At 40.4% G+C, this 27,777-nt stretch overlaps 1 protein-coding gene across 2 annotated transcripts; it reads right to left on the reverse strand.

Moving 5' to 3' along the window:
- Positions 1 to 101: 101 nt before the first annotated feature.
- LOC117216416 (fez family zinc finger protein 2-like) lies at positions 102 to 27,777 on the reverse strand. Of its 2 annotated transcripts, none has more exons than XM_033463117.1 (5): positions 26,215 to 27,777; positions 22,609 to 22,707; positions 16,275 to 16,927; positions 15,320 to 15,596; positions 102 to 1,365 (listed from the first exon to the last, which is right to left on the reverse strand). In XM_033463117.1, the coding sequence occupies exons 1-5, from the start codon at positions 26,417 to 26,419 to the stop codon at positions 1,109 to 1,111; spliced, it is 1,491 nt and encodes a 496-aa protein (XP_033319008.1). In that variant the 5' UTR covers positions 26,420 to 27,777; the 3' UTR covers positions 102 to 1,108. The 2 variants fall into 2 exon arrangements, with proteins under 2 accessions (XP_033319008.1, XP_033319009.1); XM_033463118.1 differs by lacking the exon at positions 26,215 to 27,777 and adding an exon at positions 24,924 to 24,964.

Genomic DNA, 27,777 nt, shown 5'->3' on the forward strand with positions numbered 1-27,777 from the left:
TTATTTATACTCGTATTTATATATGTATATATTTATACGCTTAGGCTAGGCGAGATACAATCTATGTGCTATTTACAAGTTCTTTTTTTGGTCACTGTTGCAACTTTGGAGTGGGTGATGCCCTTTCTCGAACGATAGGTGCTGAAGATATGCAAAATACAGTACGCAGCCCGTACTTTCTTACACGTTGTTCACTGTCGACGATCAAACGAGTTTTAATAAATTTACACAGTCGAATAAAATAAATTTCTCGTTACACTCTTTACAATACAGTACTATCATTCTTATACGCTACATTTAAAAATGTTTGCAAGTATCGTAGAATTCGATAAATTGTATTATTGGAAACAAACTCGTTTAATCGTCGGAATAAACGTTGCGTAAATGTCTACGTAATAAGAGAAGTAGAGAGAACGATTATCGATACTTAACGAACGATTTAACACGGAGTGTAGCAACGCTGAAAACAAAAAAATTTCTCGATGAATTTCACCTTTCGTCTTAAATAGAATCCACTAAAAATACCTAACGATTCTATGTGGAAACAGCGGAAACGATTTCACAAAACAACGTAGACGAATCGAGTAAGGTGTGTGTTTCGCTTAAGAAAAAGAATCGTCGAGGATCTAATCCTTTCCTATAATAGTACTTTCTTGCTCGAGCCGCGAGTAATGTGGAATGTACAGCTTTGGTAACAATTATGCGCGTATATCACTTTGCACACTTCGTCCCCAACCTGGAATAACGTATCGGAATGTACGGTTGCATTCCAGTCGGCGAGTCCTAACGCAGCTCTCGTTGAAGCCTCACACTCAATTGCACTCAAAAAAAAGAAAAAAAAAAAAATAAAATAAAACGAACGTGTCGTTCATCGAATTTTTAAGTAATAAATACACGAGTTCGTTAAATGTACAGTTAATGCACACCCTTCTAGTGTATAAAGTTCTCTTGTAACTTCGACGACGAAGAAAAATGAGATCCGTCGCGTCGAAGACGTTTCGTCGATTGCACCATTTGGAAAGAATTCGATTAACATTCTTCAACCAGCTTCCTCTCAGAGGATAAAAGGTTTATAGTTTCTTTCTTTTGATTATCGTTAGAGAATTATTCACTGCATCATTGGTGGATTGCCGTTTGGTAAAGAGTTTTGACCAGGGATCGATGCGATCGACGGTCGTTGAGACGTGTTCAAATCGGCGTGCTGGGTCTCTCGATGCCTTCTCAGATCGACTTTTCGTTGGAAAGCTCGGCCACAGAGCTCGCAGGCGAACGGTTTGAAGCCCGTGTGCTTCCTCGAATGCGTAATCAGGTTACTGCTTTGGGAAAACGCCTTGCCGCATACCTGGCACTTGTGCGGTTTCTCGCCTGTGACAGAAATATGAAAATGTTAATGAAAAATAGTTTATATAAATGGTAAATTAGTATATTTCCACGTTAATTAGCAGAGAGTTTTCTTTGTTAACCAACCGTCGGTAGTTTCACTGATAACTTACTAATTTATAATTAGAGTAAATTGATAAGTGACAAGTTGTAAGTTATATACTTCTGTCACGCAATTTTGATTTTAAAATTTGAATTTCTTACATAATTTAATTATGTAACTTACATAATTTTTTTATAGAACTTTACCTCTTTTACTATTAAATTTGTTACCTCGCAAATTTATTAATCTTGATAATTTCTAATATTCTAATTATCTACCAGAAAATCCAATTTCTGGAAATAATTTCATGGAGCGAACCTTTGACGCGATTCATGAAAGTATTGAAATATTTACCATAAAAGCTTTTGTGTGTATGTATGTTATGATTATCAACTACAATTTTTCTCTATTCTGTTATAATTTCTTCGTTTTTCCTTCGACGCCTTCTTTAAACCTAATAATGTTCCAATAAAACCGCCGAAAGAAGACATCTTTCACCCTATATCTTATTTCTGCAGTCCGAACAACCAGAAAAGTACTCCACTATAGTCATAAACAAGCCACTGTAAAACCCCTGAATCTCTAGATAAACCTAACCCCACCAAAACTTTATACACGTAGTGCAAGTCGATCGAAATCTCTCCAACGACAGGCTACGCTATTCACGTTTGCCTGGGCATTCTGGCGGTCAAGAGCGTTAATTCGGAAAGCAGAGGCTGACCCTTTAGTCGAGAGCACCTTGGCGATAGCGCGCGTTCCATCGCCTACAAGAAGTACTAGCGAGGGAACGGAAGGTCGGGAGATACTCCTGGAGAAATTGTGGAGGTGTTCCACTGGGTGAGGGGGGTGGTATCAGGGATGCAGGGCACGCCCGGTCAAGATTTTCTCCCAAGCGAGAATCTCAGCCTCCCCGGCGGCGAGGCAAAGGGAAGAGATCGCAGTAGACATGGTGGGAGGGGGAACGTATAGGGGTGCAACCGGGTCTGAAGTTATGGTGGTGGGAGAACGTGCACAGTCGGTGGATGAAACGGGGTAGGGTAGCCGTTCGTTTCTCTCGTGGTAGCCGCGAGATCTGATTGGCGGCCGGGGGCGGCTCCAACCCCCGTGTTACCATGACTACCGGGGATAACCCCGGCGGTGGATCGCGAAAGAACGAGAAAGAGAGATCAAACGGCGGGGGTTGAGAACCGAGAAAGAGCTCGTCCAATGGAAAAAGGCTGGCAAAGAATGACAGAAAGAGAAAGAGGAATGATTTCGTGGAAGGAACGAGACATTCAATCGGATGGTTGAAAAAAAAGGCAAGGTAGAAGAAAGGAGGGAAGGTCTGTCGGAGGAAGAATTTCATGAACGGAGACAGAGGATGATACAATTGGAGGGGAAGGTAAGGGTGCAGGATCCGAGCAATGCGAACTATTCTGACGGAGGGCAGCACAGGCTCGTTAATGGACTCCCCTATTCCGGTTGCTACGTCCACTCCTCCGAGTTTGTCCGACAGATACAGGATGCACACACGCAAACGTGCGCACACAGCCTGGAGAGATCACTGTGAGGCGGTGGGTGGATCCATAAACAACTCGTTAGCCGAGCCTTCAATCTCGCCCCGCCGATACGACCGGCCCGTCGATCACCTTTGCGATTATACCTGATCGTTATCTTGATTTCTTTTCGGATAAACTGCGAGGCGTTTTGATTTTTGCCTAAATTCTCACGATACGATATGTTTCGGGTGGGAAACTCACAAGATGGAGAAACAGCTAGAAATTCTTTAGGATTTATCTAGATGTTTTACATTGAAGCGGGAGATTAGGATTGAAAGATATGACGAAAATTAAACATTCGGGTCGATGGGGATTCGTTAAACGATTAACGTCCAAATCTATAAGAAGAACAAATTCTTCAGAATTCTTTTAGACACGTAATTTTGCAAAATAAGGGAAGATTGAAGAAAAGGGGTAAAAATAGACAGGGCGGTAGAGATTTGATGAAATAATTAATTAATAACTAAATCTACAAGATGGAGAAATAGGTCATGACTCTCTAAGGTCTGTTCCAATAAAATAAGATAACATTATAAAATTAGGAATAAAAATTACACGCAACTATAATTACATATAAATTTGAAAAAGAAAAATAGTCAAAGCTAGAGAATTTGCCTAACGAGAGAAAACGTCATCAAATAATGGGACTTTGAAATGGAGAAGAACCGCAATGATTCGGATACACTTAAAATCGAGATTCAAGGGAAGGTTCAGGGTTAAGGGTGAGTCGTCAAGGGCGTTTTGGTGGAATTCACCGGAGCCGGCGCTCGATGAAATTCCACGAAGTTCTCCGTGCCCGGATGAAACGGCAGAATGAATAGAATTTTCACGGCGTTAAGTGAGAAGCTGGAAAACCGGAGAGAAATGAAAGTGGAGAACGAAGTCTGAAAGTACCGTTTGGAATTTACGCGGCTGTAAAATCAAAAACTTTTCGTACCGAGGTTGCCTACTTGATATAAATCGGTTCCTCTCAAAGAATCTCACCAATCATTTATATTTATACTTGAAATATAACAGGAGAAAAACCAAACCTAACTTCGTTGCCGGCTAAATACATAAATAAATATACAACATACAAAAAACTACAAAATAATTTAAACTACAAAAATTCTACTCTTTAAGAAATTCTCACGAAAATTCAATCTTCCAAATATTCGTTCAAGCGAATTTAGTTCTCCACGGAAAGCATCGAATGGAAGAATTCCCGGTAGTACGAAAGAGAAAGAGGAACGGGTCAAAAGAGAAAGAAAACGAAAACCTGGAAGCAGGGACGTCTCCGGGAATTTACGTGCTCGTAAAAATCAAGAACCGTCGGAGCTTTTGCACCGAGGTTGCCCTTTTCGTCTTCATCTCCCGGAGAAACCCACCCACCACCATGGCTCCGAAGCTTCGTCTACGACGTGAATGCACACCAATGCATTCTATGTTTCCCCTGGCCATTGCCTTTGGAGCACACCAACGACTACGAATCCGTATGTGGTTTGTCGTAACATCTAGCTCACGAGTGTTGAATACACCGATAGGAAACCATGTTACCGCTAAACAATACAACATGCAAACATTTCTTCATGCAACTACGTGGTTACAGAGACAAAGAGAGAGAAAGAGAGAGAGAGACAGCAGTAGAGATTCCGTGCTCTAGATTTTTTAAAAGACACGTCTCGAAACGAGAAAAGAGGAGAAGGGTATGGAAGAAAGTTGAAACTGAGAGCCCCTGAGGTTTAAGACGCCATTACACCCCTGGGCTGTCGGCCGACGCCCCTAAAACTATATTAAACTCCCGGAAATCTTGCGAGGGTCCTCTCTCCTTCGCTAATTCCCTCCCTACTTCTGCGTTCCTTCTGCCTGCCCCTACAGCAGTGCCCACTAGAAACATCATCCCTCGTGATCTTTCAACCCTCTGTTTCGCCCGGAGGAACTCTCGAGAGCGGAAAACCAAGACGGTAGTTTGATCGCTTCCGCCATCGGGACGACCAACTTTTCGATCGTCTCGTTGTTGAATGGACTTGTTTTGACGACGCGTCCATGAAACGGGGATATTTCTTCTTCTTTCTCGAGGTACTCGTCGATAGGATAAATGTGAAGGAGGGAAGTTTTGGGAGATTCGACTAACACATTTTGGAGATTTTGTTTTTTGTGACCAAATATAATAGGAGATGCAAAGGATATTAAAGTGCATAATGGTGTAATAGAGATTTTGTTTCTTGCTATTTTCAGATAGCAAATTAGTTTGATTGTTAGTAAAGAGAGTGTAAATTTTTATAAAATCCGAGTAAAGAATTGGAAGCTAGATCGAGACTTGTTTCATTCTTTAAATATCGTAAAGAGTACTTCGTTTAGGATATTTTATATAATTTTACACATTATGCACATTCTGCATAATTTACATTTAAATACCTAATGAGTTAATAAAATAAGATATAAAATAAACGATTATGTATAATACATCATTTCAGAAACTACAGAATATATTCTTCCAGTAACGTCGATCAATACTTCACGCAAGAAATCTATTCCTTTTTCGCAACAATACACTAATAATACAAGACTATTATAGTGAACGATAAAAGAATTTAAAACCTTTGTTATGTTAGAAAAATATTCAAATTTTAGTCTACGTTTAAATTATACAGAAGAATTATTTTAAGATGATCTTTAAATTACAGGAGGGAAAATACAATACTAGTCTTTACATCACATGTTTTGACAAATTTGTCATGTTCATAAAATATTTTAAATATTTGAGAGAAATTATTTCTCACGGCAGAATTATTTTCATGATTCTGCTTAAATTTGAAGAGAAGAAACGAGGCGAGTGGCGCGGAGGAGTGGCCAGAAAAGAGAGACGAAGGTGAACCGGACTCTGGCTGAGGCATTGATTTCCTCTCGTCTTCATCGACCACGTTCCGACCCTCTGGGGGCGTCCCTACCCTCTAACTGAAATCCTCGCGAGAGACGAGAGAAAGAAAATCGAAGGAAAGTACCATATCTCATATTTCATATCGGGGGGCAGCATGGATTTTCTTGCGCGTCTGCAAAGCTTCGCGTAAGCGTTACCCAGCGATGTCAAGCGAATCTTTTCCCAGCTAGAGCTCTGTTTCTGTCACAAGGAACAAGGGAAAAGAATCCAGGTGCTTTCAATCGGAATCCCCGTCCATGTTTTATTTCGATCGAATAATGGGATTTCTCGCGAGAATCTTCGAGATCCCCAAAGGATTCATCGTGGAAAATTATTGTGATAAATCTTGATATTTTATCGAATTATTGAAGAAACTGTGATGATATAGAATGTCAATTATCAAGGTCGGATTTGAGAAAAGTTTATGCCAGAAATAGAAAACGATATTATATAATGAATCATTAAACTTTCCTGGAATTTACTTGTATCTTGGTATAGCTGATCTTAGCTGATCACTAACTGACTGAAGCTAATTGGGTCTGGCTGATCTTCAATTATTCCTAGAACTATCTAGAAACTATCAAAATATCTGAATAACTAAACGACTACTTGAAGGGTTTCTCTCGAGTGCTCGAAGATTCCAAATCTTGGATAACAAAAACAGATTCTAAGGCTATTGACTCGTAATATTAATATTAATCCTGCTACAATGTTTGAATTTTTCTCATTCCAACAAATACAAAAATTTTATTGTTTGAAATAAAATTTTAATAGAAAATTAAATCGAGCAATTATATCACGATCATTTGTTCATATTTATATGAAACAGAAACAATTCTTCTAACAACAGGAAAACTTCATTAGGTAGAAAATGATTCGAGGGCGCAGCGAGATTAAGATATGAACTGATAATCCCATACATTATAATCGAAACCAAAATATTTATTCATTATCACCTTGTAGCAAATAATAAATACACGAAGATTATATTAAAAATTCATCATAAATCCATACGCACCCCATTTATTACCCCAAATCATAAAATCACTAACTATAAACTTTCATTTCCATCAACTAACTAAGAAAACCACCCTCAATGTCCATAAAAGTTCTTATTCTTGAACGATTCTATAGCTTCATCCATCCAGTAGCGTTTAGTCAACGAGTGATAGCAGTCCCATGGGTCAGTCGGATGCAACAACTCGGTTGTATTTACTATTTCACGCGTACATGAGTACTCTATGGCAGACCAGATGAAGTGACCAGCTAAAACGCCAACACGATACGAACGCGTTGTCGACGCAACTACATCAACGAGTACAAGAGTATATGTGTGTTTGCGTTTTACATGCCGCCACGTAACCGTCCATGCTACATCGTTTTCACTTGCTGATACGTATACAGGGTGGTCGCGTTGGTGAGTGGATGCAGGGCCACCAATGACAAGAGCACAGCCCTGGGAATTTGCAGCGGTCAGGCTGCAGCTGGAAATGTTTTGCACGGTACTGATATTCCGGCTTGACGACGAAATGCATGGTAAACACGAAAAAATCGTCGGCCGGCCCGGTTTCTGGGAATGAAAAATATCGTTGCTTCAACGACATCGAAAGCGTTTTAATTCTCGAAGATGGATGGATAAAATGTTTCTGGTGCATCGATATTTCCAATGAAAGATGTTGATTAACGAGCTATTGGAAATAATTAAGAAATATTGTAATCACCTTTGGGAGAAGAATTCAAAGATGAAATAATCCGACAGCTCCTGGACATCGAATGAGGATGTGGAAAAATTTCACTTTTTTAGCTATAACACCGTAATAAGTCTCATAAAAATGGGGAATTTCTTTCATTAAAAGATATTTTAATATTTTCATATCTAAACAATTTACCCAACTTGCATTAGTAATATGTAAAGTTTACTAAAATCATCAGCTATGCATATAAATATAAATTTATAATTAATGCGTTTCAAACTCCAAAACCTAGCCTCACGTAAAAAAATTATATTCTTTTTTCTCGATTTATTTTTTCATGTAGGATCATCGATCGATCAGTTGTACCACGATTTTGGGTACACCTTGTATATAACATCTTATCAATTAACAATCTCTGCTATTTAGAGAGAGAGAGAGGGAGAGAGAGAGAGCGAAGAATACATGTATATCAATTCTACTAAAATAATTTTTGAATCGTTCTAATTTGATAACTAGAAGCTGTAACTTCGTGTTAATCTTTCGACTGACATAAAAGGGAGACGCGAGTAAAATTAATTTGAATAGTGTACGTGTAATAATGGTCCATTTTCTTGCACACGTTATAATGCAGATGCGTTTCTGATTGCCAGTACTTGATCGCGATAATTCAAGAAGGGAGAAAGCCGGGTTCGAAGCGAAGCAAGGAAGAAACACGATATCCGAGCTAAGTCTGTTAGCTCCTTGTGCTTTCAGTATACCGCAGGGATCCGCCGTAATAATCCTCTCTCCCGGACGATCACGGAGGATGTATGGCTATTAAATTATTACAGCGTCGATCAACATTAGGAATCGTGACAAATCCGATCTGCGCGCGAAGGCCCTTCGCCGGCCCGCTTTCCGTGTGCGCGCACCTTAATTGACAATTGTGACTCAGACGATTTCCTCTTATCCGCCTATTGAGATTGCTCTGTCAGGGAAACCGCTAATAACAAATCCCTTATCGACTGTAGGCGAATTACGTGTAAGCTTGAATTGTTCCAAGAAATTGAGTCATTTACAATGCATAAAATAAATAGACATGACACTGTTGAAAAAAGTGAAGAAAAAAAAATGTTTCGAATGAACAATATTACATATATATGGATAATTCAAATAGGTTTTCATTAGGTAATATATTGCGAGATAAAAATTCTGAGGTGTATTACGAATAGTAAATGTATTTCTCGCTTTATTACAGTGAGCAAGTCCTTTAAAATATTTTAAAGTACTTAAGGTGTCCTAGCAGTTAGAGCTCTAAAGTAAAAATGACGATTACTATTCTTGTTGATAAATTTGATTGACAAAATAACCAGTTATTGTAATTTTGCGAATTTTTACGAGATTAATAACGAGTTCTTTTTTTAGCATTACTTTAGAAAAGTAGACAAAAACGATTATTTAAGTATGTAAGACACTTCTGTAACTGTGTTCTTATTTAAAATTAGAAACTAAAAATGACACAAATGTCGCTTGACCTTATTTCACCAGTATTACTTCTGTAGCGAATACATTTTATTGCTCAAATACTCAAATACTTAAATACAAATTACTGCTCAAGACTTTATGCTAGGGATATATTATTATATCCAAAGAGATTAAAATACAAAAAAGATTTCGATTCTCTATTTGCAGTTAACCTGTATCAAGGGAAGGATAAGATACATATGAATGCGTGAATGCAACGCTGGCATTCTGGGTGCAGTTAATTTCAACTCCCGAGGCTGGGGTTGGTTCGAACTGCCGGTTACGCGGATAGGTGGAGAAGCGAAAAAGGAGGATACAGAGGGATGAGTGGCGAGATATGGCGGGGCAGGTGGAAGGGGCTGACGTGCTTCTGGCATGTCGATATCCCTGGAAATTTAATCATGCCGCTTCACTATGAACACTATGCGCCACTCGCCGCTATATGGATGATGCCTTGGAACCGTGGAACGTTATACCGGCGAATTTGCATGTTTAATGCAGTATCGGTTGCTTATGCCGCCTCACCGGCGTGACATTAAATATAACGCCGCGCAGTCTAACGAACACTAAGGTTCTATCTATTTACACCCCTGTCTAAAGATGGTTCACCCCTTGCAGTCTGAAGCTGGAAAACCATCTTTGGTGACAGATCTTTCATCTTACATTCGTTACGTTCACGTCAATTTTCTTAATATTGAAGAACTAATCATTGTGTAGAGTACAATATTACGAATGAATTGTGAATTTGGATTTTCCAAAACAAAACTTCTTCTTCTACAGTAATTTATACAATAAGAGATTCGACAAGTGACAAATTGTAGATCATAGATTTCCGTCGCGCAACCAATTTTTACAATTTCTTATCTGGAAGATCCAAAAATTCGACAAAGCCCTTTTTTTTCTCATTATAAACTTATTTGTTTTATAGTAAAGCTGATTTCTGTTAGACAAAAAACAATCCATTAGGTCTGGCCACTTAAAAGATACTCTCTGGATACAAGAAGGACTAGTTTAAAAAGAATGCAAGGACCAGCGGGAACACGATTCGTATCGCACGTGAACTATTATTTCGTCGACGGAGGGGATACGTGGTCGTCGTTAACGAGCCGTAAAGACAAAGACAGGGCGAAAGATGAGGAAGGTGGAGCGAAAGGCGTGGGGCCAGTGCCGCTCGTGCGGAGCATGTCGCGAAGTTTAAACAGCTTAGAGGGATGTTGCGGCGCCCCCGATGCTTGGGGCGCCAAGTCAGCCGGAAACCTCTAATAGCCCTGTCTCGTCTACATAGGATGGAGAGGAATGAACCTATACAGCAGACTGAGACAGAGTAACACAGCCGGCATACGGTGAACGCGGCCACAAAGGTGGCTGTATAGGTTGCACGGTTGTATCTCGTCGGGTATACGATAACCGCACCCTCGAGGTGAGTTTGAGGGAGACGTTCGGCCAGGTATCCCTACATTAGAGCCGCCGCTAAATTCATAATACGACGGCAAAACGCGTCTGTATCTCTTTCATGTTTATAGAGTTGTCTCGTTTAGTTACCGACCCGTCCCTTTAACCGCAAACTGGAAAACTTCCCACATTCGAGAATTGCTCCTTTATCTGCATTGACCAGGAATTATCGTCTTTTAAATTTATTCTGAAAGATCGTTCTTTTAGACAGAGTTTGTCAATATGTAGGAAAATATTAGGAACTGTGAGTTTCTAATTTAGGAACATTATTTATTTTTGAGCAGCTTGGTGAGAAGATAGTGTAATGGTAGTAACATAAATGCAAGAATATTCCCAACGATAACGAACATTCCTAACTACTTGAAAAATTTTTGTACAAATTTACAGGTCTTTGTGAATATGTGCAGCGATTGACATGTTGTAAGCTATATAGTATTCAAATTGAAGTAAAGCAAGAAAAAGTGCACTGTTGTAAATTTATGAACCTATTCCTAAGTCCTATTTCTACTGCAGTTCTAATATTAGCAGAATGGATGCTGAATCTTAATCCTCGTCGTTTGCCCGATAAAATACTGTTTTCTTATATTTGCGACATGTTGCACCGAATATCGAGGAACGGTTCGATCGAAATCGACTCCTGAGTTGATCGAGATAAAACGCTGGAACGTAGTACGAACGTCCAAGGAAATCGGGAACGAGGAAATCGATAACGATTTACGACGAGCGTGATTGAACCCCTAAAAACGAGAGCCACCGCTTTGCAACTAAAGTGCACAGCATCTCAGGGAACGTAAACATCGAACTTATATATAGGATAGTCTATGTGATGGGATCGAAAATTGTATAGACTGTATGGTAGCCCTCGCCAATCTTCATCCCTATGTCGACTTCGCACCGTCGGTGGACAGGTTGTGTTTATTGTGAAAACACCGAGGTCACTGTTGCAAGTTCGATCGTAGTGGCAAGCATGTGTATTTAAGCGCGCATGCACCCTGCAACTTGATGGTCCTGATGCTAGGAAGACACGCATTTTGATCGATAATATTTTCCTGTAATCAGAAGCCCTGCTCGCAAGCTACACGTTCATGTAACTGATCGCACGAGCTACTGAAGTTCCTCCGAAGCGTGTTTCTCAATGTAAGGGAGCTTGCAACCAATTTAAGTTCTCTGATGCTCTCTGTTAGAATTCGTGGCATATTACGAAGCTACAACTTGAAATACCATACAAGCGTACATTAGAAAAACGAAATTTTTAGCATTTATAATTGTCAAGACTTGTAAATCTGTTTGGTTCTTCGAAACATCTTTCAATTATTTAACATTTTGATTTATGAATCTGTTAAAGAATGTAAGAACTGACAAAAAGACACTGTCATTATTTCAGTGTTTATATCTAAAAGCATATAATCCCTATGTTTCTTTAACAAATAATATAAACATATTGATTCCATAAAGAAGATAGTATTGCTGATTCTCGTCAAACTACTATTGCTTTAGACAGTTAATTTGATGGAATTTCTATATTGTTACCAAAAATCCATCAGAACATTCAGACACTTCTAAACGATATGATACGCTAAAGAAATAAAACCTATAAAACAATATCATCGCCTACCGTTATCAAATTGGGGAATCGAGTAGATCCTTCATCCTATCACCGGCTAACGAAACTTATCAACGAGTCTCTTAGTTTCCCCAAATCATCAGGTCGGTCCACGCTACTCGAACGCTCACATTGGCGCGAACTACAAAGAGAAATATTTTCCTGGGGCCACGAAGGATCATCAGAAATAGATAAGTTGAATGTTTTCTCATCGGAAGCGGTAGTGTGTGTGGCCACTTGTCGGTCTGTCACCGGTTCGTCCGTACCATTCAAGCGACTCGTCAACCCCTTTTGCAGCCACCCCGGGACCCCGCGCACTTGACTGGTAGGCCAGAACGCAGCCGAAAAGGCGCAGCTAACAGCGAAGGTAACGCGGAGTAACGCGCGCTCGACCCCTCGCTAGCTATTCCGGCTGCTGGCTCGCGCACGAACAATATTTGCAGAGCTCTTATTCCCGCACTTCCCAGCCCTGTAAGCGCCGTTTCAGCCCCCTCGCCTCGCTGTACGCGGCTCCACCAAGCCTCCGCGTTTCTCTCGCCGCCCCTCGTGTGCACCAGCAACCACCTACCTACCTACCTACCTAATAATGATTTTACGTTACGCCATGCCGGTCCCCTGGGAATCCGACGGTGCCGCACCCTTATTGCACATGGCCCGTGCTCACGACGAACGGAATACGGAGGGGGACAAGGGGCTACTGGAAAGAGAGGACTGATTATCATTAGCAGCGGAGTCCCAGAACACCCTCGGTTTACTGCTTGACGCACGTACGCACGCCACCTCGAGGTCATGCCAGTGAGGGATTTCGTTTTACGGATTGAATAGTAGATTGAGAGTAGGATATGGACGACGTTCTAAGATTTTAATCGAACTAGTTAATAGCGAAATTGTTGGTTTTGTAAAGTGTAAGAAGAGAATTTAACTCCTGATGATCGTACTTGGCACAAATATGGATAGTGGTCAGAGTTAATTATCATTCGACGAACATTGATAACTCAATGGGGGGGGGGGGATGTTCAAAAAGCTACAATGAAATTTATTATCACTTAACTTTCGATTTTGTAGTGCACGTCTTTCACTATTTTTTCCTCCTTTTATTTTGGAGTATTTCCTATAGAATATTTTAAGACGGGATCTAATTGAATCAATTTGTAAAGTTTTATTAATATTCACATTGTTAGTATGATAAACTATGAGAATTGTTCTCTGTTTCAGCGGATGAAAGTAGATATACCACTCTTAAAAGCTAAAAATTAATTGACGACTGTAGAATAATTTTATATTGGAAGCAAAAGGAGATATGTTATAATTTTGGAATAATTTTAGAATAATCTTATATTGGCAAATCTCTCGAGAAAGATACGATGATGAAACAAATGTAGGGAAAAGAGGGAAACGTAGACGGTAAAGAAAATTGCGTCGACCAGCAGCTCTTTCGACCTCCCTTGAATTTTTCATCCCTTTGAATAATGAATTAAATGTTCCGTGGCGACCCTCGAGGATGTAGTGCGTGAAGGTGACCAGCGCGTAGACAACGGTCCCATAGGTTGTTAGAAACCAACAGGAAGTGACCATCGCTTTGTATCCTCTTTCGACGAGTCCTTCTTCGGTTGTTTCACCGAACGAGGGTGAATGAGAGGGAGGCGAACGACAGTTAGAGCGACAAGGTGGCGGAGAAGGAGGAGCGTGGGGGAGGACAAGGTGATAATTTGATAAGACATTGGGAGAGTTGCCATGGAGACGATACAAAACCCAGGCTCCCGACTGGAACACTCCTTCGCCTGTTCCTCTAGCTTCCTTCCACCCTTGGAAGAACCTACTGCTCCTGAAGGAGCATCGCTCCATCAGCCGTGAGACACCTAAGTGCCAAGTGTCCCAACACCATCGCCCACTCACCTACGACCACCTAAGGGATGCTCCCTTGCATGGGCTGGTCTTCAACTTTCGACAGAGATGCGAACTGTCGATGGCAAATACGGAAAGGGAAGAGGGTAAACGTTTTCTCTGACACGCCGTTAAGAGACCTCGATATGTAAAACTTTTCGATTGATCTTGGATGACTGTGTTTGACGAAGTCTTTGAAAATTTATATGCTTTAAGAACCAAGAGATAGAGATTACACGAAGAGGGTTCTGTATATAAAAATGTCCAATTGCTATCAAAAGACTATGTTTGAGCAACAATGTTGTCGAAACGTTTTATTATATATTTTACGTGATAGAAATCTAGACTAAACGAAGAATGATACGAAGTTTTTGCATGTAAAATATTTCTCTTTTGGTTTTGAATAACCACGTTCGACGAGGTTTCCAAAACTCTTTATGTTTTAAGAATCGGGATTTAGAAATTTTAATTAATCGAAGAACTTAAGGAGGTTTCTCGCAAAGCAAAATTTTTAGTTAATTAAAAACTTTGATTAAACGAAAAATTCTTTAAGAGAACAAAATAAAAGTTTACATCCAGGATGGTTGTTTCTGGAGAATAGAATGTTCGTGTTTCCCACGAAAAATTTTCGTCATAGAAAAATTTCATCCAAAGATTGGGGGTCTAGTGTGTCAGGCCAGATCATGAGAGCAAAGAGAAAGACAGAATGATGGGCACCCCGAAAGACATTACGATTATTACTGAGTGAAGCTCGCAATGAGGGGCTAGCCACCCCTAAAACTGCATTGGCCACATGTGCCACGATCCGACTGGATCCTCTTGCTTACGACAAGACTCTGTCCAGACGGTTAACTACATTATTTATCGTACCAACTTGCTCTGCTAATTGATCCCCGGCATCCCATTTGCGATCAACCGAAACAAAGAATTCCATGTGTACGATTGTAGATATTAAAAGTGAACGCACACGATTTCGCATGGCTCCAATAAAATAATATAAATATTTTCAGAATTCTACAGAGATCTTTATATCGAAGATTCATAAATTAATCGCATTAGTGTATAGTTTGTAAAATTTGTTAAAAAAAATGTAAATCTTCTATATTTTTTACTAAATAGATTAAATAAGTAAAATTTTGATGTCTTTGTTTTGGGTGCATTTAATTCCTAATTTTAATTCGGATATTTTATAACATTTGTTGTAATAATATAAAGCTTCTGGTTTTTTAACTAGCGTCGAATTGGTAAAACTTTATATTATATTTAGGGATTTGCTGAATTTCTAATTTTAATTGAAAGCACTTATTTTAAGGAATCACTCACCGGTATGAATGTAGGTGTGCTTCTTCATGTCGCTCTTCTGATGGAATCTCTTCCCACAGAACTGACAGGGGTACGGTCTCGTGTCCGAGTGGATTAAAAGATGAGTACTTAAAGTACTGGAACGCTTAAATGCTTTGCCGCACTGCTTACACTCGAACACCTTCTCCGCGGAATGCACGGCTCTGTGTTGAGTAAGGCTGATTTCATGGCCGAACGTTTTATTGCAGAGCTCGCAGGCAAAGGGTCTCTTCCCATTGTGCGACCTCCTTGCATGCACCTATAAAAAATGCGTTCTTCGTAAGAATTTTTTAAAAAGACATTTTAAGTTATATCTTCACTGGATACATATATCTCATACAAAGCATATTTGTGTACAAGATATTAATGAAATATAGTTTTACAAAATATTAATCAAACAAAATGCTAAGTTGTATAATGAAGTAACCATTGCTAAGAAATAAGCTATTTGGAACCCATATTGACTAATTCCAAGAATTGAGGAGTAGAGATAATCGTTAATGTTATAAGCATTATTTCTATATGATAAATAAATTTACAGAAGTGAAAATTAATTATGAAATCTGGCTAATGAAACAAAGAAATTTCTCAGAAATGCATTTTAATATCTCCATTCAATAATATTTAGATAGTATTTTTGTTTACTTTAGAATTTAATATTATTTATATCAATTTATTGTAAATGAACTTATAGAACTAAAAATTAATTGTATACCAAACTAATGAAATGGAAAAATATGCACAAAAAAAAAATTTCCGCGGAATTAGTCAATTTCTTTTCCAACAGATCCAAATATCGTATTTACGATAATAGTCTCTTCTAAAACAATCATGCAAATTCAATTCTTGAAACCAGCAATTCGTCCTTCCGCGACTTTATTCGATACATCAAGAAATTGCTACCACCCGGAAGCTCTTCTCATCCGATTAAACCCACCTCAAGTCCGTGAGGCGTGCTGAACATCTTGTCGCACTTGACACAGCTGTAGACGTCTCCGAGCGGATGATGATGGAGCCCATGCGCGGTGTGGGTCGAGTGCAGGCCAGGGTGACCTGGATGAACGCCACGTAGCAATGGATGCAAGTGCGGAGGTAACAAATGATGAGGCAGCAGTTGAGGATGCAGGTACGAAAGGGGATGATGAGGATGAGGTGGTAACAGTCCACCTTGAAGATGAAGAGGTGGATAGAGAATGGAGGATCCTGGTGGAGGAGGATGTGCACCGATCGACGTTGTGTCTCTGTGCGGTGATGCGTTTTGAAGATGGGCAGAGGGTGGATCCGGCCTGAGAAGAGCGGAAACGCTGAAAGTGTCACCGGATTTCTTTGGTGGATTCGAGGTGGGCGATATCGCGACGCTGGTTGGAGAAGGTGTCGTGGATGAGCGTGGAGGACTCGACATGGCATCGCGATCGTCTTCGTCGCCAACTTCTTCGACGTCTACGTCGACTTCCTCCTCTTCGACGTCCACGTCCACCTCGGCATCTCGACGATCCGACGGAGGAGAGTCTGGACAGGGAGAATGAGATGGAGACGGACTTCTTGTTGCTGGGGAACCCACCAGACGGCCCACTCCGAAAGACAATCGTTCTGAAATGAAAATGCAGCGGCACATGAGTTAGAGAACATTTCAAATCATGTTGCTGTTTTGCCTCGGAGTATCAAGATCGTTAGGATACACGTAATGTAAGAATAAATAAACTCCGAGCAGAACAATGTCGCCACTACGTGCAACTGTCGAACAAAGTCGAATTTGAATTTTCCGATTCTCCCCCGATCAGTATAAATAAGCGGACGCGATCGCAAGGAAATGAATTACAGTCAGTTGTCGATCAGTTATCAACCAGTTATCAACGAATTATCAGCGATCCTATTTTACGACTTATACACTGTCTTAGCGAATACGTTTGTACTAGCGTCTCTCGACATTATTTATATTTATTAATTTATTTAATTCTTTTAAATATATTCACCGGTTCCGACAACGAGCAATCTCGTTCATTAAACCTCACCGACCAACCATCCTCTACACATAAACCTTTACAAAAACATTGCCTCCTGTTTTAGGTAAAATATTTATTTGTAGTCCGAAGAATAAAATATCGATGAAAAGGTCGGTAAATTATGTACTGTGTACTGTGGACTGATTGGTCGTAGTGTAATAGATTTTTCTTATATAATTCTGAAGATGAAGCACAAGGATTTTTATTACTGGAGGAAACTTTCATGTTTCAAATCAAATCATCTCATATTGTGCAATGAAAAGAGAAAACGGAATGCATTTGACTACGTCGAATCCAAATGATACATGAAGTTCTATGCGTGGGCGTAATGAACGCAGAATGTTAACATAACAATTAATACAGGATAAAAACCGTGAGACATAATTTATATTACGACTAGAATATAATATAAATGTATTTATATAAATCTGAATGTAGAACGTGTAAATCTGTACTAAAAGTGTAACAATAAGGTCTTTATGAGCATCAAAAATGAAGTGACATGTTTCCAACACTACACAGTAGTTAGATAATACAGAAGAATCAGAGGACGGAAAAATTCGGTTGCTCCGGAAGAAGGAGTAAAACAGAATAAGATTTGAGTCACGTTCCAGGTCCTTTTTCCTTTACTAACCGTACGCTACAAGGAGTGGACGGTTAACGAGGCATCACGAAGGAAAATCGAAGCTTCAATTCGTTAGCTAACATCGAATCTTATCTGATCGAACCTCGATACTAGATTAGAAAATTCTGAAAATTAATCACAAGTGAACCAAAATCCAGCAAATACGTTGACATTCATAATCACACTTCAGATAGATTATCGCCACATACGTGAGTATTTAAATCAGAACAATAGCAACAACGGTACGAGCGATCATCAAGGCGATAATCAGCGGAATGTATTGATAGGTTTAACGCCGAATACGCGTCTGGTATTTCTAATAATCGAGAACGGACTCTTCAGGCAGTGATTTACGACCTTCATCGGTCAGAAGATCCATTGCCGTTTCTCTATCACGAAGAATGAGGGCGTTCTGTGTTTCCACCCTTCCAATGGGGAACAATATCAATCCAGCTCTTCTAGGATGCACGGTGTACACCCAGTATATTATATTTATAATCCGCGCGCGTGACACGCGGTCACGTGCCTGGGTATATAATGCACCGGTCTCGGTTAATCGCATTTAAAGCTCTCCACCATTCTCGTTCTGCAAGGGCCGATTATTATCGTGTCTCCGGGTGGCGTTGCAATCGAATCAAAATACGTCAGGAGTCTCGGTAGAGTAGCCTAATGTAATGAGAAACGCCTGCGAGTCTGCCGAGGACTTCGTGGAAAAAAAAGAAAAAATTGCACGATCCTGCGGGAGAAGTTAAAATAGGGGATGATTCGATTAGGGATGAGTACACGTGAACAAACCTTTGGGATGAATCTAAGATACGAAGACAACAGGAGAAAAATATGACAAGTACAGCTTTGGTAATTTTCTGATTTCAATGTCGCTTTATGACTAAAGAAGAGTATTTTAATATGGAAGCTGAAAATGAATACGAACTATGATAAACTTTGTAAAATTCAAACATACAACTATCAAGGTGAGAAGCAACGTTTTAATATCTTTAATACTTTAATATTATAACAATAAATATTTTGAAGATTATAAAGAGGTCGGAACAATGGATGATCAGCTCCAAAACCAATTAAAAAGACAAATTTAGTAAAATGTATAACGACGAATTAAATTTATTATTAATCTTTCGTAAAAGATAAAGAAATATGGTTGGTCATGTTCTTCTCCTGAACTGCTCATATGAAAAGACGAAAATCTACTCGATTATATTTCGCTTATTCATCGTATTCGATAAGAGACAGATAAATAAATCAATTTAGATTACTTAATACTGTTTTATCAATAACAGAAGTTGCAATTGTCGCAAATATCGGATTAAGCTATTATTAAATGCTTGAAATGATAGACGAGTGTAATTGAATCGATGAGTTGAGGAACATTCCAGAACAGATACAAGCCTAATAAACCCGTTTTAAGAAATAGCTTTAATTTTCGTGTGTCAACGGCATTATTGATGTTATAATTCATTTTTAATTTGCATCTGATTACGTTAATCCAGGTGAACGTTTATATGTATGTATGTCCGATTATGGTTACAAATTGCTAATTTTCAATTCTATATATTTTTTTTTTCAACTATAGATTCTATCGATAATTCTGATTTGATCGAATACGGAATTAACACGAGGACAAACTAAATAAACGGAACCTTTATGACCTCAGAACACAGTCTATAAAATCTCTCATAAAACCCTAAGTATCTGAACGGGATATGGTCGAAAAAGTCGAATGAAACTGAGAGCAGCCGAAGAAGGCGAGAGTGGCAATAATCGACGCGGAGCAAAGGGTAGAAGACGAGTCTGGGGCAAAAGCGAAAAGAAAAAGGTAGAGGAAGTCCGGACAGATGGTGACTCGGGGCAAGATAGGAAGAACTGCTTACGCAAATGCCACGTCTGGCCCTGCTGGAATGCGGTAAAAACCGACGGTGCAAGCCGGCGAGAAAAACCGTCACCATCGTGGCAACCGTCCGGCAGATGGGTTACTTTGGTCCGGGTTCGGCAGTGCTTGCATACGCTTGCACGCCTCAACACGCGTATTTACGTGAACGTACATATACATCTGGTAGCTCATGGAGGATTCGCTTCACGTTTCCGCCAGCTACGTTTCTATTCGAGAGCGCGACGCGCGCGCGAGCCGAAGCAAAAAATTCTAGAAACGCATCCAACGAAGTTATTCTTTTACGAGAACGCCTCTGATCGAAATTTTATAACGCACTGGAATAGAGAAATGGGGAAACTGGAAGAAGTAACTGTTGAAATTTTGATTCTCGTTTCTTGATTCAAAGGAGATAGGACACGAAATCGATAGATAGTTTTGTGATATGTAATTTTCTTCAAATAATTCTTAATATATTCACGAAATCATTTACGCGTTTTTTATAAATTGAAAGGTTCGTAACAAAAATGATCCTTGTTGTTGTTTGCCTCTTTCAAAGGAAGCATAAGGATACTGCAGCATCCTCAAATTTTCTTCAATACATCTGAACGTTTTTTAACGAAACGAAATTGTAACTAATTTTTGATTAACAAAATACTATTGTCACAAATGTGTCCGCATTTATAACGCAGAACAACTGTATTTCGTTAAATTATAAATCGTTATGTTTAAATATAAGTTATTTTGGAGTGATTGACAGGCAAATCATGATTGTTATAATTTTACGAATATTACTCCAAGGAATTCAATCGTTTGGTCGCACTAGCCGTCGTCACGATTTGTCTGGAAGTTGCAAGATAATTTACAGAGACGCAACAATGGATCCGCAAGTAGCATCAAGAAGGAGGCTCGTGACAAGGGATGACAATGATGGCGATGCCAAAGATGCTTGTGGACGTGGATTAATAAAGGAAGGCCAAGCCGGGGGAACAATTAGATCGAGTTAACGGCCAACTTTAATCTTCTGTCGTCCGTCAGTCGTTTACTGCGTAGCGATCTGCCGCTATTAAAGCCGTTACACACTTCACCGTTTTCAAACCCCTTCCGTCCTGCCTACCAACGTATCGAAAGAAACTACGACTTTTGTATGGCAAAGACCGCCATCAATGAACCCAAGTGACAGGAAGATGTGGGTTTTCAAAAATGATTCTTTCATCCTCGTGTCACTACCTATTTAAATCTAATCCTTGGCTGCCTTTCAGTAGCGAGATCTGAAATATCATACGAAACACGAGGAAGAAAAGAAAGAACATCGTGAGGGTATCTGGACATCGATTAAAATCTCTGACTACGAGATGAAAGACGCAATAAAGAATAGTTCAGATTGTAAGAAATAAATCATCGAAGCTGCTCGATCACCATGTTAACGATGCATTATACTCGTCTACGATACGATTTTCAACACGGTGTACTGATCTCAACGATTAATCAAACCTGTCTCCTGCTTGATTAGTATGAATTTGTAATTAAAGACACGTTTATCCGTAAAAGCCTGATTCTGACTGTCTTATCTACTTCGAACGTGTCCAGGTGGACAAACAATTCGAGCGTACGATACGACCGTAAATGTTTAAAATATTATAAAATAATACTTCAATGAATTGCTTAATTCTCACCCTATGAGTCTTCTTTTACGAGTTTCTTATAAATTACTGAACAGACGTCTTCGTTTTAAAGAAGCAAGGAAGTCTCGCAGCTGAATGACTTAGTCGATCATTCTGAAGATTATCTAGGTGGACGCAACGTAATGAATGGCCACGTGCACCAAGGAGTCGGAAGAGAGGATGAGCTATATGCACGAGCGTTTAACATGACAAGATGTTACTAATTCAGGGTAGGTAGAACTGAGATGCCGACCGATGTACGAGTACAAAGGGGCCGACGGCCCGAATCCCTGTACTGCGCCTCTAATCTGCTCCAATTGGGACGGCAGGAGTTAGAAGGGCCGATGTCCCTCCGCGGTATGACGCGTGCTACCATTTATCCCAATCATCGGACGACCGGTCGTTCTTAACGATCGACAAATAAAAACTACTACTCGTCATCCGGGCTGAGGAGGAAGCTGAACGGGGCAACAGGCCGCCCATCTACACCTTCTTCGGAGCTGGCTCTTTGACGTATTAAAACACCATTAAACCGAACGAATTTGTAATTTCCTGATCAAAATGGACGCCCACTGTTTTTTTATATGGATAACACAGTAAAACCCTCCATTAAGTGTTTTCTTCATAATTTCAACTCACATATCGCAATGAAATTTTTACAGTACTCACAGAATATTATTAAACACTACACCACGGAATGTCAAATAAATTTGACATTTTTACTTCTTTTCGAAAAGCAATCTATTGTTTATATACGCATAGGAAATATTTGTACATTTACAGTTAAATTATGTAAAAATGTAATAAATAAATTTTTAAATTTAACGTTTGAGATAATTAAAATGTATCGTTGGATAATTCTATTAATTCTAAAATTAATCACTAAATTAATTTCGATATTGTGACACGGGTCGCCTATATTGGGATTTGCGAAATCAGGAAGCTTTAAACTTATCTCTTATCTGATATTGTAGCGATATGTGCTAATTATCCGAAAATTGGCTAGACAACATTCATATCTTTTAATCCTACGTAAAGTAAATTAACGTAAGATCTGTTCCAATTACCCTCGAAACTATCAATGAGATTGCACGTACCTGAATGACTTTTGGGCAAAGGGGGTAGGTTCGTGACCTCGGTAGCATTTCCGAAAGGAGCCCACAGTCTGGGGAACATTAAACGAACGTTGCATCCTCCTGAAAGCAGAAAAAGACCGCCGTGAAATATGCTGCCACTAGAGATATGGAGTTCGACTCAATGTTACGTGAAATCCTGGTGAGAATACGTAGGAGAACCAGAGGAGGAAAAGAAAGGATGGAGCATATTTCTGAATCGTTCATGCATCATTATTCGCGTCGCCGGAGCAGCCGCTAACGGTGAACCGACGTCTTCAGCTCTGACAAATTTGGTATTCCCTGGCCGTACGAAAGATCAACCCCTCGACAAGAGCGTCTTTATTAGAAAGGAGGGAGACCCTTCTCTATTTATCAACCTTGCCCTGGCCATTATTCGCTCTCTTTTCTCCGTGGCTGCATTCCTATCCACGAACGTCCACCATTCATTTCCCCCGGTCTTTTTGATCGACAAACCGGTAGCGTACTGGAATTCGAACTTTGCACCGCCGATTGCAATCTTACGTTATCGACTATATACTAGATCGAATCAAAGTACGCGACGATCTACAATTTTCTTTCACGTGTAGCAAATTATAAGTAGATCTCCTCAATCATCCACCAGAAAGAAAGAAATTCGACAATTAGCTTCGAGATAATCCTGGAAATTCAGCCGAGTTGTTATATTTAATGCCAACAGGTAATCAGCCAACTTATCAAAATTGGATTTTGCTATTGCGTGCTTCTTGGAATAAAACTGCGTGCTTCTTGGAATAAAACTGCGCTTTCTTGGCCGGCTAACGGTCTGAAATCGACCGTCGATACACGGTATGCACGTATCAAGAGAAAAGAAAAAAAAATGAAAGAGAAGGAAAAGCAGCAAGAAAGAAGGAATGAAATCCGTAATCCGGGCAATATAGTACAGGTCGGGATAATCTCAGATAGCGGTGAAAGATTAGCACGCCACGCCGCAAAGGCTATCTCATTCTCGCAGGATTATCAGAAATAAATCATATTTTCCTATAAAGCGGGCACACCACGCAGTCGAGATAAGATGACCAGGCGGTTAGAAGTGTATAAACCAACATCGATACTGTATGTGTACACACTGCGCAGGTAATGCGTGTTTGTTGCCCGTGAGCATCGGCGATATCGTTTGCGTTTGTTCGTGCGACGCTTATCCTGCGTGTTGCCTCTTTCGACCTATCGTTCGCTCGTAAATCTACAAACGGTAAATCCTATAGCGTGATTTCCGAAGGAAAATCTTGGGGACGGTTTGCGGGGACCCACCTGCGTACGGTACTCGCGCTGAACCAGCTTAGGGGCCGCGGGATGGATTTTTGTTTGAACAAGCTGCAATCGATACCTTCTGACTCTTAGATCTCCTGTTTCTAAAAAAACAAGCTGTTCGACGATTCACTTGGTAAATCTTACAGAACTGCCCTATCTTTGGATTGTCTAACTGTTGTTTTATTATCAGCAACATTTGTGTATACTAAGATCACTTTAATATCGATTTTGGTTTAATAATATTTAGTTGTAATGTTTTTGAAATAACAATTTACTTTCTAATCGACTTGGTAAATTTTAGAGGTAATCCAGCCTTAGATTATCTACCTGTTTTTCAGTTGTGAAAAACGTAAATATAGTAGGATTAGGCCTGCCTTTATTTGTTCAAAAGGATAATAGATTTTAAATGTCCCATTCTTGAGGAAACAATTTACTTGTTAATCTAGAAATTATTCTACCTGTTTCTCAACTATGCAAACAAATTTCACTTGAATAAGATAGTTACAGTCCAACAACAAAAGAAAGCTACCTACATTCATCCGAAGCCAAAAACAGGTCATTCAGTGTATTGTTCGCGTATTTATTATTAAAGTTAAACTGATTCTCTGCCTATAATTACCTATATAGTTAAGCTACCGACAATTCGTCGCTCATATAGTAGGAAGTTACGATCAGATATATGCAAATAAATTCGATCCACAAGAGTTTATTTAATCAGACAATAATTACATTGGAATAAAGCCGATTTAATAAACAAGAACGATAACCGAATGAATCGAAGTGTCTCAATCTTCGTCACCACCCCCTTAAAGCTTATCCTGTAAATGAGACACCAAGCATGCTACCCTTAAGGAGAGGAAGCTCTCTCCTGCCCATCACCTGGCAATTATCGCATAAACCGTTTAAGCCAATTCCTACACGCTACCAGCTTGATATTATTGCGTTAGCTGTTAGCCTGATTAGCAGTATTAGTAAAGGTAGTCGTCTAATGCCTGTTCATCCCCTCTCACCTGTTGAACGACTGTTCTTGCGTGCCCTTTACGCACCTGCACGCGCCCACGCACGCACCTACACATAGAAACAACTATTCGTACATGATAGTAGAGAGATAGACATTGGAGCGTGCGCGTGTACATGCATTTCGCCACGGAGAATCAGTGGTGCAGAGTCGAGTCCCGATCCATGTACGCACCGGGCAAACGTGCGTACACGTACACGCGTGCACACGCGCGGAGAGCCAGCTCAGGTGTCGGCGCGAATTCAAGGGCGTAAACGGCACGGTGCAGAGATAATAGGCAGGTAATAGATAGCATGATGACAGGCGACAACGGGATGAATGTCAGGGGTGAGACGCGAACCCGCGAGAGAAATGCAGAAACGATCGGGGTGCGCTTGATGCGGTTAAGGGAAATTGTAATTTTGCGATGTGCGTTTCATTTCAGAATCTACCATCGATTATTCATTCCTTTTGGAAATTTTGTTTTATAGCGTACAGGTGTTTAGATGCAAATTGCAGCTACCTTTGAATGCATTTGATAGATTCTAGCGAATGGAGAGCAGATTTGATGTGATTGAAGGAAACGCAATTCCACAGCCTGTGTTTAGTTTTAATTTTAGGTTCTATTTATTGAGCTAAGACCTTCTTTTTCTTTTTTATAAAAGTTGTATCTTTTGCTGCACAAGGTCTTCTTCAACGTAGATTTTAGTATCCTTGAACGAATGGACCGAATTGAGAACTCGTTTGACGGGATTGAGAGAAATGTAATTTTATGTTTTACGTTTAATCTAGAATTTACCGGCTTAGAATCATTCTTTCTCGTTCCTTAACATTTTGCTGTTTAATATACAGAGTGTTTTAACGCAGATTTTAGTTACTGAATTTCAACAATCGTTTATGACGGGCGGATTGAACCTAAACTCGTGTTTGGAATCGATGATAATTGCACGCTTTGTGTCCGTTTATAGGGAACGACAGATAATGGAAGTATCGAAGGTCGTGTCTCGTTAGATATTATGTCACTAGATCAGAAACAGAAATTCTAATTTAATGGGGTTGGACGCTGACGAAACTGCGATTTGAAACCGCACGATAATTCTAATTCAGTTTGGTGGTCATTGGAACGACAAATATTATATCTGCACATTAACCTATTGTCTCACAATTTTTTTACTCGATACTATTATCAATTTAAAAAATTCTTCCTCTATCAATTGAAGAAATCCCGACCTCTCGTTAATTTAAGGGTTGAATCACTGAATGAAGAAAATTGGATGAAGAAAATTATGGATAAAAGATCTTACCTTCAGCTTCAACAGGAATTTGCGGGTTCTCCTGAAGATTCTCGTTGTTATTGGTTTCCGGCGACAACGCTTGCTGATGCACCAGCGAGGATGCCGACTGTTTCGGCTTGACAACACGAAAAGCGGACGCCTCCGCGACACCCCTGCGTGAAAAGTCCAGAGGACCCACCCCTACAGGCGAGTGCTGCTGCTGCACTTCCATCATCGTGCTCGGAAAGTTCGATCACTATTCTTTACAACAATCCTCCCTTCACTGTACACGACATCCGCCCCTCGTTCAAGGAGCGTATTGCACCACCATGGGGTGTCAGCGAACCACGCACCCTTATCTTTTCTTTTATTATTATTACAGCAACGAACAATAATACACGCTGCTCCGTAGACTGCTCGAATAAACCTTCTCACCGACACTGTTCCTCTTCAACGATCTCCAAAAATCACCCCTTTCCATGAAGTATGAACCCTCAACAGCCTTCAGAAATTTGCTCCAGTAACTCCGACGTAGGTTCTTGCAATACGTCAGATGCTTAAAACTGACGATGTTCGGTCGATGACAATGCCGATCGCTTGTAAGGGATGCTCGTTGGATAACGATACACGTATTGAATGGAACGAGCTTCCGGCTGTCGAGGACACTGATTTCCGTGCGGCCCATCGGCCGGACAGGTCAGGAACGGCGAGCACCAGCACCCGGGGATGTGAGAGACGTTATAGCGGGTGCCTCGACGCCGACTGCTGTTAACGGGTCTGATAGTGGAGGAACTCCCATGCGATGACGGACGAAAGTCGCGAGTTAGACTGCGAGAAAGAGAGGGGAGAGACCGCACACGAGCTTGATCATCCACTGCAGTACGACTGAGAAAGATAGTGAGACACTACAGGCAGGAACACCCACACAGATGTTGGATGCATGCCGGGATTTTCGATGGAGACTCCGCCTCCGAGGCACGCCTTCTTCTTCCCTACTCCACCCCCACGAAACCACTCACCATGGCCCTGATCACGCACACTGACGCACGCTTTGGATATCACGAGACATACACAAGCGAAACGACGATTCCCCAGAGCTGATGCCACCGCACGCTACCAACCACTAACACACGTTATTTTCTCTGCTGTGTGTATGCGTGCGTAGGCACTACGGGTGGATATGTTTATTCGTTTTCCAGGTGATCGTGTGGGTGATGCTGTGTTGCGTCAAGATACGTATATGGACCGGTACGGTGTCGTGTGTTTGTGTACAGAGCCAGTGGCGAATGGACACGAGACAAGGTGTGCAACTCTCACCTCCGGTTGCAGCATTATGTGGAACCACTCGGCCACCCTGATTCTACTCTTGACTCCACTGATTGATATTTGTGCGCGCTCTTCCTACACAGCCGGAAGTAAATGCGCCGTGTAGACGTTTCCTGTACGCTTCCTGCATGCCGCGGTATTCGTATTTGCTGAATTCTGAGCAAACCTACATGCGTTAAAGACGACAGATAGTTGCGGAGAACTCGCTCCGGGGGTTGCTTGAAGCAGATTTATTACTCCGACTCGTCGACCGTGTTTTTTTTTTTT

The sequence above is a fragment of the Bombus bifarius genome, unplaced genomic scaffold (genome assembly GCF_011952205.1).
Source record: "Bombus bifarius isolate JDL3187 unplaced genomic scaffold, Bbif_JDL3187 scf7180000010271, whole genome shotgun sequence".
NCBI classification, from domain to species: Eukaryota; Metazoa; Arthropoda; class Insecta; order Hymenoptera; family Apidae; genus Bombus; species Bombus bifarius.

Excerpts from the sequence above, each read along its gene's own strand:
- LOC117216416 (XM_033463117.1), bottom strand. The coding sequence starts at position 26,419 with ATGATGGAAGTGCAGCAGCAGCACTCGCCTGTAGGGGTGGGTCCTCTG. Across the intron at positions 16,928-22,608 it reads TTTGCCCAAAAGTCATTCAG|AACGATTGTCTTTCGGAGTG; the intron begins GTACGTGCAATC and ends TTTTCATTTCAG. Across the intron at positions 1,366-15,319 it reads GCACACCTACATTCATACCG|GCGAGAAACCGCACAAGTGC; the intron begins GTGAGTGATTCC and ends TTTCTGTCACAG.